A 14,184-nucleotide genomic window follows, 5' to 3' on the forward strand; every position below is an offset into this window, starting at 1 on the left:
TGCTCCATTAGTAGAATCAACAGAGAGCTCTCTATAAAGATAGGGTAAACAACATAGGTTTGTGAGTTGGTGTCTTCAACTTTCATGAACTTTACTGTTTCAGAAAATCTCCCTCTCTTTAATATAGAAAGAGTAAAACACTGATGCAGAAATACACTGTAAAATGGGTATTCCTTGAAAGGCAAGATTGTTCCTAGCTGGGACTGCCACTAGCAGCAGCAAGGGCCAAGAAAACCTCTCACTGCCTTCAGTCTATGAGAGACTTTCTTGCTGTGTGCCAGCTTTGGGTGTAAATACACGAAACAGAAAAGGTGAGAGAAAAATCAGTGAGGGCTGCTTAAAAAAAAGTAAATCCAAGAGCTGGCACAGTGACTGGGAGTGTTTGTGCTCTGTCACCAGGCCCAAGAACATTAAATCCCATTTTGGCTGCAGAAGTTGCAGAATTGTATTTCGTTATCTAACGGAACAGATAACTGGATCTCTTCTAAAGGAGAGAATCAGAAAATAAGAGATTCACCTTGTAAATAGAGTCAATGAACTGTTTTGGATTAAGAAATGTGTCATTTTATTAGCTGCAGGTATAATGCTAGCAAGGTAGAAAGATGACATGAAAATACACACAATGAGGCTTGTAAGGCATTTGTGAAACATGCATGGAGAGCAAAAACAAAGGAGAGGCCACCTGAGAAGAAGTGATAGTTTTTTATGTTTTGGGGTTTTTTTTGAAGGGAGGGAGCAACACACGTGAGAAAAGATGGTGGGGCAGGGGAACTCCAAATATTGTCTTAACAGAAGACACATTCTTACCTGAGAGATATATAAAAAGGGTATATAATTGTACTATAAATGCATTTTGGTGATCAAACAAACACAAAAAAGATATGCAGTACTTGCAATAAAATATATATATTTCGAAAACCTCAAAAAAACCTACAAAAAACCAAACAAAAACCCAAAAGCCAACCCAAACACCAAGCTTCTAAATAAAGACAAATGTGTGCCATAAAGCACCAGCAGAAAAATTGTGATCTTTTGCATTTGTGATATATGAGATGTTTATAAACACGACTTATATAGGCAGAAATAACTTGTGACTGACTTTTCGGTAAAAGTTGACTGTCTTCAGATATCAGGTGTCTGAATGAGTCTTTAAAATGCTAGCAAAAGGTGAAATGAAAAGGGGCATTTGCAAACATCCTCCTAATTCTTGTATTACTTCTACTTATTCACCCAATTCTTCTAAATTGACATATGTAGCAGAGATACAGTTGTGAGGAAGTTTATACTAATTCCAAAAGCCTTCCACTTCTGAACATATGAAGGTGTATTTGCTCAATATGGGGCTAGAAGAAGGAGGATCAGAAGCTTTCTTTGCAGAACGTGATCTGTATTTTCGTCCATGGATATTTGGGAAAGGTTTTCTATAACTGGTTGAAGCTCCCATAGAGGAAGCATTTGACAAATGGCAAGGGTGCAATCAACAAAAATATTACAACTAGATTTTGATGTTTGTCATATTACTTTACATTTTATTGTGATTGTTGCTGCTGAGTTAATATTGATTGGCTGATAGTTGCTTAGAACTTTACAAAAGCTTCTTTTAGGATGCTTGAGTCAAGTTTTAAATGAAATATTGATATTGCCTACTTGTAATTCCCTAGACATTCACAGTTGGTGTGGTTCAGAGGAACAGGGTGAGAGTCTGTGTGACCAATGTCAGCAGTGAATACAGTGGCTGCAGGGTGGAATTTAGAACACCAAATTTAAATTCCTGCTGTATGTGCAGTAGGAATCCCCCACCTTCTTCCAAACATTATTTTAAGACTGCTCCAGATGGGTGAAATTATTGGTTACTGCCACTGTTGTCCAGTGTTCTTTTTGTAATGCTTAAAATCACTGACCCAGATTCCATGTCATGGCAAATGTGTCGTTGTTCACCTCTGCTCTCCTGAGTAGGATTTTTGTAGGTTGTAGGATGTGAGTATAACTTTGTTACAGTCTTAGTAGACCAAACTGTATTGCTTCTGATTTGAGAAGCTTCTGTTACCTTAACTACCCTGTCTGTTTATCACCTCAGGATTTTTGTCTAGCTGTGATATCAGATTTTCAAGTTTTAGGATGCAGGATTGTTAGCAACACCAGAGAGGTTTTCCTGGGTGTGAAGATGAAGGAAGAAATAAGAAAGTTTCCTTGGCTGAAGTAGCTCTCTATATAAACAGCTGTAAAAGTTAGCGTGTCAGAACTATTAAATCTACTTAAAAATATGGTCAAAATATATATTACAGTTGTGTTGTGGAGGAAAGCTGAGTTATTAATCAGAACTAAAATGCAGACAAGATTCATAATTGTTTCTAATGGTGCAACATTATGTAAGTTTTGGCTTGTATCTCAAAATCTTTATATGAAAGATAAAGATCAGGTAGTTTTAAAATTACTTGAAGAGGCTTTTTGAAGACAGGTTGAAAGATCTTATTTGGGGAATCACTTTCTTTAATTTTGTAGAGCTTATTTATTTACATAGTCTGATTTCACAGATTGTGGCAGTTTTATTTCAGTCTGAGAGCTGTTTGACTCACGGTTCTTGAAGGGATCTGGACTGGATTGTCAGTTGAAAGCTTTTTTTTATAGCTGTTGTTTTGGTTTAATACTGTAAAAATACTGTAAAATTGATGTGTTTTCATGTTTACTTATTTTTAAAGCTTTTAGATATATATTTTTAATGATGTCTTGGATGCTCATTATCATCTATCAGTAGAAAGTTTTAGACTTTGGAGAGCCTGTGGTTATCAGCCCTTCTGTGCAAAAGCAAAATTTACTTGCTTCTAATTAGCCGTCCTTTTTTCCAGTGATATGTGGGAAGGTGCAAAGCTTCCCTTTGTCTGGCTCATAAGAAGCCACTGGCGATTCCCCAGTGCTATGATGACAATATGCTCGTTGTATAATAACTTATTATGCTGTCTATAAACAGTATCTGTTGTTTTATCTTCCATCCTTGGCCTCAAAAAGAGCTGGAAGATGTTTGTTAGAGTCAGGCACACGCTCACGCCTCGCTTTGTTAAATTCCAGAGAGGTTTTAAAAGGCTCCCAAGGGCAGAGCTCTTGTGCTTGAGTTCTACTGGATGAAAAGAGAGGAAAAAGAATTCTTGCTCTTTGATGCCTTTGTTGCACACTCTGTATATATCACAGAATAATTTGGATTAGAAGGGACCTCTGGAGGTCATCTGGCACATATGGGGGGTGTGTGTACATTTGATATATAAATATAGATGTGGAATGTACCTACACACAACATATCAACACAAAGACATATATACACATAAACCTTTTCTCTTCTGCTTTTCATAGCTGGAAGTGTTCCTCTTCTCTCCTTATCATTTTCATTTTTTAAAGTCATTTTTGTCATCTCATTATGTAGAGCCAGTGAACATAAATGAAACCCACACTTGAATTGGAACAGCTATTTTAATTTCAAAAGCCAGAGGTTTTTTTGAGAAAGAACCTACAAGTAAGGCTTTGTTGAGGGGGTTGTGGGGGGGTTTTATGTATGTGTGTGGTTGGTGTGTTATAAAGTATTGGTGTGTTATTAAGTAAGTAGTTGTCTGTTACCTGTTTTCAGGGAACATAGTTATGGTAGATATTTTAATCTTTGACTTGAGCTCTATGCCATTCTGCTTTGCAACAAGCAAATCACTGTAACTTCCTCTTTGAAGCAGTGACTTGTATTTATAACATCACTTTTCACCTGGGGAAAAAAAAAATCATTTGCCTCTGAATCTCTATTCCAGTTTTCAGGGCTATCATGCTGCTACTCACTCCTCTCTTGCCTGCATCCCAAACAGGCCTTGTTCCATCCCAGGCAGTGTGCTGGAATGCAACAATTTTAGAGGTGTGGTAAGACTCTGCAAAAAAGTGAAATGGGACACTTGTATGTTTGTTTGTGAGGAGAAAAAAATTGAAGAGAAGTGAATTAGAGTAAAATTCATTAAGTCTTTGTGTTGGTTTTGGAATGCTCCTCCTGAAATTATTGTATACAAGGAATAGGGTGCTTATACTGTGGCACTGGATTATTGTCTACATTTAAAAAAAAAATCAGAATTTTATGTTTGCAGTGTTTCTTTACTGTTAAAGTTGATTACACCTCACTTAGCAAAGTCACGGTTTCATACAAGAGAAACTTAATAGAATCACCCTTCCAATAGGATTTGGTCAAATGTTTTTAATGACAGTTATTGATCTCTCTTGTCAGCATTTCCTGCTATCCCTTCTTGGCAGACATACACTATAGGAAAGGTGACTTATCTGCAGATGCATGTCCTGGGGAAGTTAGGATGTGTTGCTTAATGGATTAATTTTGCTCAAGGAAAAGCTTTCTGAGGACCTTGTCACAGCTTTGAACAAAAACCTTACCTTGGAAACAGTCGTATCAGTGGAGTCTTTTCCCATCTGCCAAACCTCAAGGGAGAGGGAGAGACTGTGAAGTATAAATTTTCAGAATGTAGTCTTTACCATGTCTCTTTGCCCAGAGGAATGCATTTGGGATAATCAGCCTGATGCCAGTGCACCAGCCTGTACTCTGGTTGAGTTTTCTCATTATCTTGACTTTCCTGTACATTATCTTTTGTTCAAACTAAGATGTGACTGACAAGATCTCTACTTGAGATCTCTGCTTGCTTTCAGTCAATTCTGTGGTGAAAAGGGTGGTGAAAGCAATGTGCTTATTCACTGTATTAAACAGATGTGTGTAATAAGTGCTTCTGATAAGTACTTCTCATGTGGAACGAGGCATATGGAGAAGCAGGAAAATGAACAGTAACTGTGAATGTCTTTGAGTAGATTTAACTAAGAAGTTGTGAGAGTGTCTTCATAGAGTTTGTAGGCCATGTGACAGATCCAACATAGCCAAAGAGATTCTGCAGAGACTTCTGTAGCTATCCATCCTGTCCTTAAAGCACACTATTCTTTTAGGTGTGATTTTAATACCTTCATTTCAGATTTATTTTTTCCTAACTGATACAGTGAAAATAACCCAAGACTCCAGTGTAAAAGAAGGTTCTTTGGTATTGAATTATATCTTTGGAGCTGTCCTCTATGTAGAATCAAAAATACCCAAGCACTTCCCTTCCCACCTCTATTACTTTCTGTTGCAGATTTTATTTTTTTCCCCCTAGTACAGTTTTGCTGTTTCTTTTCCTGATAAATAGGCCTTTTACTCTGTCTCAGGGAGAACATGTGTTGTTGGCAAAACCCAGTCATGAGTCATAGAGGAGCAGCTGAGGGAGCTGGGGATGTTCAGCCTGGAGAAGAGGAGGTGCAGAGGTGACCTTAACACCCCCTACAACTCCCCGAAAGGAGGCTGTAACCAGGTGGAGGTTGGCCTCTTCTCCTAGGCAACCAGTGACAGAACAAGAGGAAATGGCCTCAAGTTAAGCCAGAGGAGGTTCAGGCTCAGGACATCAGGAGGAATTTCTTTATGGAAAGGGTTGTTGAAATGGGCTACCCAGAGAGGTGGTGGAGTCACCGTCCCTGGAGGTGTTCAAGAAATGACTGGATGTGGCACTTAGTGCCATGGTCTAGTTGACAAAGTTGGAGTAAATTATTCATTTAGGTTGGAGACCTTTTCCAACCTCAATGATTTTGTGATTCTGTGATATATTATGTATTTGTCTTTCAAGTTCTGTTGTTGGAACAACTGCTGTTGTTCTTGTTGACATTACCCTTTCTTCTGAACTAAACATGCAATGCTCCTGTTAAGCACAACCTGTGAGAACTATTGAACTGAAAGTATTTCAAATGTATAATGCAATGGAATACATCAAATCCCATTGTAAGCTTCCCTGTCATAGCAATAGTATGAGACTGTAGAGGAGATAAAGGAGTAGTGGGAGCTCTGTAGCAGAGATCTGCAGTGCTAAATGACTGTTGGTCCTATTACTGAAAATCTAGTAATAGGTTTTATCCTTTAGCCTTCTGGTTTTATCCAAGGTATATTAAAGCTGCGCCTTTGGAATGTTAAATCAAAATGAGAGCCTTCAGAAAAGATATAAAAGGAGTAGTGGTCTTGGAGGTCAGCTCAGGAAGAGCTTTTTTGTATGTAGGAACTCAGGTAGGGAAAAGCTGGAAGAGAAGTAGAGACGCAAATAAGTGGTGTGTCAGATGGTGGCAAGTGGTGACAGGTGGGGACAAAGTGAGAAGAGAGAGTCTTGAGGCAGTTCTTGAAGGCAATTCAGAGATCTGTATTATGAAATACCATATCAGGGTATTAACACTTAAACTGATACAATATTGATTTTACAGTTGTGTTGTGCTTACACTACAGTTCTTAGCCTTTCTCTTAAATACCACTAACCCAGTAACCAGGAATGTTTTGTTGACTTCAGAAACGAATTAAACGTCTATGAATTTAGTCTGTACTGTTTCTCTGGTGTGACAGACCATTGGCTTTGTAACTGCTCATAGAGAGAGTAGGCTTAATCTATTAAATAAACTTTTGGTCTTGATGTGAAGTTAATAAATTAAAACTGGAGGAGCGTGAAGTGAAATAAATAAAGTCTTTTCCTAGAAATTTGAAAGATGGAGGCCTAGGAGGACTGGAAGGTGAATTGTCAAATGCCTCTTCCTGGGCTGATCTGTGTATGTTACGTGCAGAGAATGTGACCTAATTGCAGCCTTCCAGTACCTGAAGGTAGCCTAAAAGAAAGATGGAGAGAGACTTTTTACAGAGGTGTGTAGTTACAGACAAGGGGGAATGGCTTCAAACTAGGAAAGAGCAGGTTTAGATTAGATATTAGGAAAAAATTCTTTACTGTGAGGGTGGGGAGGCTCTGGAACAGGTTACTCAGAGAGGTTGTGGCTGCCCCATCCCAGGAGGTGTTCAAGACTAGGCTGGATGGGGCTCTGAGCAACCTGGTCTAGTGGAAGGTGGCCCTGCCCATGGCAGGGAGTTTTGTAACCAGATGATCTATAAGCTCCTTTCTGATCCAAACCATTCTATGTTTCTATAATTAATGCTTAGTGAACAATTTAATACAAGATTTCATGATCCATATTTTAGCTTTCGCTAACTGTGGTCTGTAATTTATATTTTACCATAGGAATTTCAGATACATCCTTTATGAAACATGGAAAAATTCTCTATTTAAGTAGGAGTACTGGTATCTACCAGTAGAAGCAAAAATGAAATAACAGTATTGTGAACTGTGAATTTGAACAACAGCAAACAGGGTGAAGGTGAACAACCCTAAACAATTAGCAAGATCATCTTAGTTTGCTCTTTTTCTGGGAAGAAACCAGTGAAAAATATTTTACTCTGTTAGGGTAAGAAATTAATATGTGGCATAAAGTGGTACATCAATACAGTTCCATCACTTGTCTCTGTGTGCTGGGCTGTAGTTCTGATTCACCTGCTGAGGATTACCAAACTCAGTACCTCAGGTAGGCAATGAAATATTGCCTGAGCATCTAGGCCAAATTAGGTTTTCAAGCTCTGGCAGCATCCACTGTCCTATGGTGTTTGTACCAGCTGACATCTGTGCCAAAGCCATATTTTCTGAAAGAATCTTAATTATTTCTACTTTTAGGTTCCTAATCAGTACATATCAGAAGCTGCCCCGCAGCTGCTGCTTCCTTCTGTCTTTGCCTTATTCCCATAAAAAGCTGTTTGAAGGAAAGAACTTTGAGCTGTCTATGAAGTAGTGCAAACTGATGTGGTGGTTTGGCTATAGCATAGCATGACAAAAGTCAGCATTAATGAAAAACAGCATTAAGACAGAATGATTTTGTGTTTATTTCCACCCCCCTCCCCCAAGAGGATATTACTGAACTCGTGTTGAAATCCAAAGACTAGAAGTGTGTTTGTGCCTTCACCACACACTGAGAAACATCCTCATCCACCTTTTCTTGCTCAGCTTCTCACCTACAGAACCTTAGTGAGGTAGTGCTGGGCTGTGTGATAAGCAGTGTTCTGTAGGACACCGAGGTCACCTTGAATGCTGGACTGACAGCCAAAAGCCAGCATTAATGATAATTTTGGAGAATAATTACACTGGATTGGTGCCTGATACACACCCATCAGTGCCTGGCATGGCCATTGTGACTGGTACAGCTGTGACACTCACAACTGTATTGGATCACTGCTCTCTTCTTGGTTTTGTATGACACAATCCTTTTTACTGCTGAGCTATGTTCAGTAATGATTGTGAATTGCTAAGTTTGTGCCAGAAATAGCTGTAGAATGCAAGGAGAGGTTTTAAAGCTACATGAGGATAAAAGCATGGAGAGGTGGGTTAAACAGATGCCTGACACACTGATTTATGATGGAAAAATTGTAGTAACTTCTTGGTAAATGCTGTGGTTATACTAAGGAAACATTAACACTAAAGGTAGGATACTATAATAGACTTGCACATTGTCTTTTTTCATGTGTATTTCGGTGGGGTGGTTTTTGGTTGTTCGTTTTTGAACGGTGGTTTTCATTATTCCGTGAAGTAATACAGAAAAATATGACCTTAAAACTTTCTTTGTGAATTAGTTCGTGAGGCATATATGAAACTAATCCTCTGGAGAGGTGTGATAACTGGGCACCTGCAGTAGCTGTGTGAGCCTTAATGTGCAGCAACTCTAAGAGTGCTCTGCCTGTGTGTTCAGGTGAGTGTTAGTGCTCCCTTTTGCACAGGTGCAGCTCCGTGGCAGTTTTCAGTTAGCTGTGATAGAATCACAGAATTGTTTGGATTGGAAGGGACTTTAAAGATCATCTTGTTACAACCCTCCTGCCTCGGGCAGGGCCACCTTCCACTGCAGCAGGTTGCTCAGAGCCCCAGCCAACCTGGCCTGGAACACTTACAGTGATGGGGCATCCACAACTTCTCTGGGCAACCTTTCAGTGCCTCATCACCCTCACAGTGAAGAATTTCTTCATATCTAATCTAAACCCACTCTCAGTTGGAAGTCATTTACTCTTGTCACTTCGTGCTCTTATAAAAAGTTCCTCTCTGTCTTTCTCATAGGTTCCCTTCAGGTACTGGAGGGCTGCAATTAGGTCATCCCAAAGCCTTCTCTTTTCCAGGCTGAACAAAACTAATTCTCTCAGCCCTTTCCTTGTAGGAGAGGTGCTCCATCCCTCTGTTGGTGGCCTACTCTGGACTCGCTCTAACAATCCTGTTATTGCAGGATTTTTTGTTTTGCCCAACAGCATGTAATGCTTCATTTGAAGCCATTGCAGTCCATCATAGTAAAGACTTCTTGAGGACTCTTAAACTCAGGGGTTACTCTCATGCACTCTGTGTGCATGAGATACTCCTGAATTGAGAATCCTTGAGGGAGGAGTGGAGAAGGAAGTTGCCCAGGATACACACCACTGGCTGCCTGCTTGAACAGAACCACCTAGCTCAAGAAAATCATGGTTCCATCTTGCTTTGCAGTAAAAGAAAAAGTATCTTCTGTCCAGACAGCTCATGGGGTTAATAATTTTTTTGTTCCTTCTAAATAAGGTTGTATTCGTAAGAGAACTGGTGGGAGCCATATTGAAAGAACCAAAACTAGGAAAACACCATTTGGGGCTGTTTCTTTCTGGCCCATAGAAAGTGTTTAGAGACAGGCAATGGAATCAAGTTTTTGATCAAGTTTTTTATTTCCTTTGTTTGTTCTAAGTCAGCATGTCCTTCAGGTGCTCTGTTCCGTTTGGAAGGAGGGGCTTTGCTGTGCTCTATGATCTATCTCGTGTGTGTTTTTCTTCCCCCCTCTTAAGTGTACGATGAAGGGAATTCCTTCCTGGATAGCTGAAGGTACACCCAGCCATCACAGGAATGTGTGGTATGAGCCCCCCTCAGAACACCTCCTGAACCTTTCTCCTTGCTGATTGGCATGGTCTCTGCTGCTCACATCTCAACCCTCTCTTGTGCACAAATGGCTTGAACAGGTAGAGTGAGGTAAACATGAGTTCTGTGATAAACACCAGTACTGAGGAGGAAGGATTAGCCCTACTGTGACCTGAGGAGCAGTTTTGAATAAGGCTCTACAAGATAAAAGATTTAACTTTTTAAGGGTGAAAGCCCTTTTGAAAGATTTGAACATGGCTTGTAATGCTGTGTTGAATGTACTACTAGGAGTTTTGAAAGCTTGCAACAAACCTTGGTGTACAAGAAGACTAATAGTTTGGATTTGCATTTTGGATTTCGTGCTGCTCATTTGATTGCCCTCTGCTAACCATTTATCGAAATTCAGTCGTATCTGTTCTCTTCTTTAAGTCTCTCTCACATCTCAGGAAAACCTCAGCTCTCCCTTTCTTCCTGATACTGTTTGTAGGAACTTTTTAACACAGCTAGTGGGATTTTGTTGGCTTTTTGAGAATAAGCAATGAATTAAATTGGTAAACTTGTGTGGAGAGTTTATAAATACAAATGTCTCTAGTCAATGTGTTAAGCTAGCTTTTTAGTCCCATGTACTGTCAGGTGTTCATCTTAAATGGTGATTTCAGTCTTCTTCAATGTTGTTTGTGGTGTCATGGACCAGAGATACTCTTCACCTGAAAGTTCTCCTTCTAGATTTTAAATGTCTTTTTTTTTTTCTTGTCATTAGAAGGGAGAATAAAATATATCTTTCATTGCTAAATGTACCATAAGTTAATCTGTGCTTAGGTATAGGTTGGGTTTTTTTTCATAGAACAGTATTATGGATTATGGATTCCTTTGCTATCCTGGTAATAGACTCGGGAAGCCACTGAAAAAGCCCATTTGTGCAGCAGTGGTGTAACACTTAACTGCTGTGGCAAGCCTCAGTTTAATGACCTCAGTGTTAGTAAAACAGAAATCCAAGGGTGGATTCGCTGTAGAAAGGATCCTTATGCCTTTCCTCGTAACTTTTGGAGTAAATGAGGCATTGACAATGTTTTGAATACCTAGAATATAATTAAGACACTGACGTTAAATGGCTCTTCTATGACTTGGCAAAACTGCTGATCAGAAAACTGAAACAAACATTTTGCTAACCTGCAGAAGCTGACCTACCTTGTATTTAAGTAGTGCAGACCAGTTGTACTGGTGTGGCAGCTCCACTCAAAGGACTTTTCAGGATCCATGCTAGAAAAGATTACTTCAGGTTTGAGACCCAATGAAGAGGCATGAACTGCTGTGACGTGTTTCTTGCAGAAATGCCAGTTGTCAGACTGATGTAGTCTAATGTGCAGTAGTGGACTGGGTCTGTACAACTAATGCTGAAGTGTTCAAGGCCAGGTTGGATGGGGTTCTGAGCATCCTGGTCTAAAGAAAAGTGTTCCTGTCCATGGCAGAGGTGTTGGAACTAAATGATTTTTCAGGTCTCTTCCAACCCAGGCTATTCTATGATTCTCTGCCTATGTGTGTGTATATGCATGCAGTCCACTGAAAATTTCTTAAGTTAGCTGACATTCCAGATATCTGTATAGGGATTTTCTTTTTTTGCCTTCTGTTTCCATATCTGAACTGTCTGTGGAAAAGGGATACAAAGAATACATAAAAAACTGTAAAGAACTGTTAACCAATGGGTGGTAAGATGCATTGGTTTTGGATGTCCTTCTATTGAATCTGGCAGATGAAAGGATGAGAGAGCAGCAGCCATGATTCTGAAAGCACACAGAGATCTAGAGATAAATGTAAATAGAAAGATTATTGGAACAAGAAAGATTATTGTAACAAGAAAAAGGTTGTCGTGCATTATGTGTAAGAGATCCTCCTTTAAGCCCAGTCTACACTTGGTACAGATTTGAAAATGCCTTGAGCTGTATCTCTGTAGTCCAGTTTGGGTTTTTAGGTTTGAAATGTCTGATAGTCTCTGATAGCAGACAAAACAATATCAGGTGTGTACAGGTTTTCATATTTTATTGTTATTTTTTGGGGGGGGGGGAAATTTTATGACCTTAAAAGAACAACTTGTGTTAAAATAAATTATTCTTTCCTTCCTCTCTCCTTTTTCTCCAGGATCCCGTCTCCGCCAGGAGGACTTTCCACCCCGGATCGTTGAGCACCCTTCAGACGTGATAGTGTCTAAAGGAGAGCCAACAACTCTGAACTGTAAAGCTGAGGGACGGCCCACTCCCACCATCGAGTGGTACAAGGATGGGGAGCGGGTGGAGACGGACAAGGACGACCCTCGCTCCCACCGCATGCTGCTGCCCAGCGGCTCTTTGTTTTTCTTGCGCATCGTGCACGGGCGCAGGAGTAAACCCGACGAGGGAAGTTACGTCTGCGTAGCGAGGAACTACCTTGGAGAAGCTGTGAGTCGCAACGCGTCTCTGGAAGTGGCATGTGAGTAGTTTTGTACCGTTAGCACTGTGTAAGACTTCATAGTTGCTGGTATTCTGTCGCCCAGCATCCTGGGAGGTAAGAAATGCGGATAAATATGACGTTTTGTGAGTAGCTGCAACTCTTAGCCAAGGCATTTTTACGTGTGTTTATTCAGTAGCAGTGACTGTGCAGAAGAGGTGATTTATACTGAAATGAGGTTCTAGCTGGTGTATAAACATGGTTGGCTCAAACATGGACAAAGGATAATTTTCCTCTGAAGAATAATCTAATTTTTAAATTATGCCTAAAGCTGGTTATACTGGAACTAATGTGGAAAAATACCTATCATTTAATCTAAGGTGCACTGTCTGTTTCTCTTTATCTCATCATCTGTTACCTCAGCAGAAGCAGACAGCTTCTTGGTGACTCATGTTCTGTACTGCTGGAAACCTCAATATATGCTCCTCTATCATGAACTTGATCCAGGCCTCATTCATTATGTCCATGGCAAGTGAAATTGTTGGCCATTTCTCATATCATCCAGAGCAGCCCTAGTCTTTATCGATTCTCTTTGTCTCAACAGAGAAGTCGACATGGCTCTTTCAGAGACCACCTGGCCTGCATGCTCTGCTTCCAGTAGAGTCAGCAGACACGTTCATTACAATTCACATAGAAAACAAGCTCATCAGACATCAAATACAATGAGTTGCACATGGTTTTTTTGCTGCTTAGTTATATGGGTTGAATAAACACTGATCTTTTTATTCAGAACGTGTATCTTCACATAGAGGTGTATTTTAGTAGATTTATGAATGCTCTCCTCTTGCTGGACTTACTTTTTTTCCTCCCACAGCTCTTCATCTGACAGTGGTTTCACTGAGATATGTTTGAAGTAGGGCTTTAGCACAAACTTGTTTTGCTTAGTTGATAAAGAATGGATTTAAGTACCCACTAGACAGTATGTTTTTTAAAGGAGGAAGTACAGAAGAGAAATCTTTATTCCTGATGCCATCTGCAGACTTTTGTAGCTAATGTGGTTTGATCTTGAGGCTTCAGTTTTCTCAGAAATTGCAGAAAATGCCATTTTTAAAATATTTAAATAGTGGAATAAGACAAGTAGAACAGACTTTTACACTGCTTTTCACCTAGATTCAGGTGTAGCCTAGATTCAGAACTGTGTCAAAAAACGAAAACAGTTTTGGCACATCATCAAAGCACAAGTAAATGTGCTAATTAAAGGCATCACAGAAAGTTATTCAGTTTTGTAGGTATTTAGGAACTGAGGAGAAGACCAGTTTAAGGAAGGCTGAAATCTGGGTGAGTATGACTAGATAAAATTACTGGATTATTTGTGACTTTGTGCATGAGTTTTAACTGTCTGTTGAGAAATCCTAGGAGAGAGGCATAAACACTTGAAATCTTTATTGTAATCCTGTTGAGATTCAGAAATCTCCAGCTGAAGTTCAGGGGATTGTTCCAGTTGTACTTTGAGTCATCAAATTAAAGCGCCCGATTATTTTGAAATTTAAATGTGCTCTGTATCCTGTCAGTTTTCACTGATCCCTATTTCACTGCCTGCTGAGAGGCTCTTGTTACAACATCCGTGCTCTCTGGAGTTTGTCTAACAACTGTAGCTGGTGGCAGGTCATGCATGAACAGTGTGGGAGATAGGAGAAAACTTTAAATATAATAAAGCTGTGCTTCATTGTCAGGTATTTCAGGGCAGGATCAACATGAACGTGAAACCTGAGATGTGAAACCGAAGCTGAGGTTTTTGCAGTAGCAACGTTATTATTTTACTGTTTTCATAGGATTGAGATTTAACTGACTGAACCCCCAATTAAATGCTTCAGCATGCTAAAGTAGGCTCTCCTTTTTCACTTCAGCAGTTCTTTATCTTTTCTTGGGCCATACTGTAGCTGCAATTGCA

At 39.7% G+C, this 14,184-nt stretch overlaps 1 protein-coding gene across 5 annotated transcripts in view; it reads left to right on the top strand.

The window, feature by feature from the left end:
• The window catches only part of ROBO2 (roundabout guidance receptor 2), a 1,057,727-nt gene that overhangs the window by 642,696 nt on the left and 400,847 nt on the right, over nt 1-14,184 (top strand). For all 5 annotated transcript variants that reach the window (XM_027648665.1, XM_027648666.1, XM_027648667.1 and 2 more), the window contains one exon: nt 11,949-12,275. In XM_027648665.1, the coding sequence (XP_027504466.1) occupies nt 11,949-12,275 (327 nt within the window). The remainder of the gene's footprint in view (nt 1-11,948; nt 12,276-14,184) is intronic.

This window comes from Corapipo altera, unplaced genomic scaffold, assembly GCF_003945725.1.
Source record: "Corapipo altera isolate COAL_440 unplaced genomic scaffold, ASM394572v1 58, whole genome shotgun sequence".
Taxonomy (NCBI): domain Eukaryota; kingdom Metazoa; phylum Chordata; class Aves; order Passeriformes; family Pipridae; genus Corapipo; species Corapipo altera.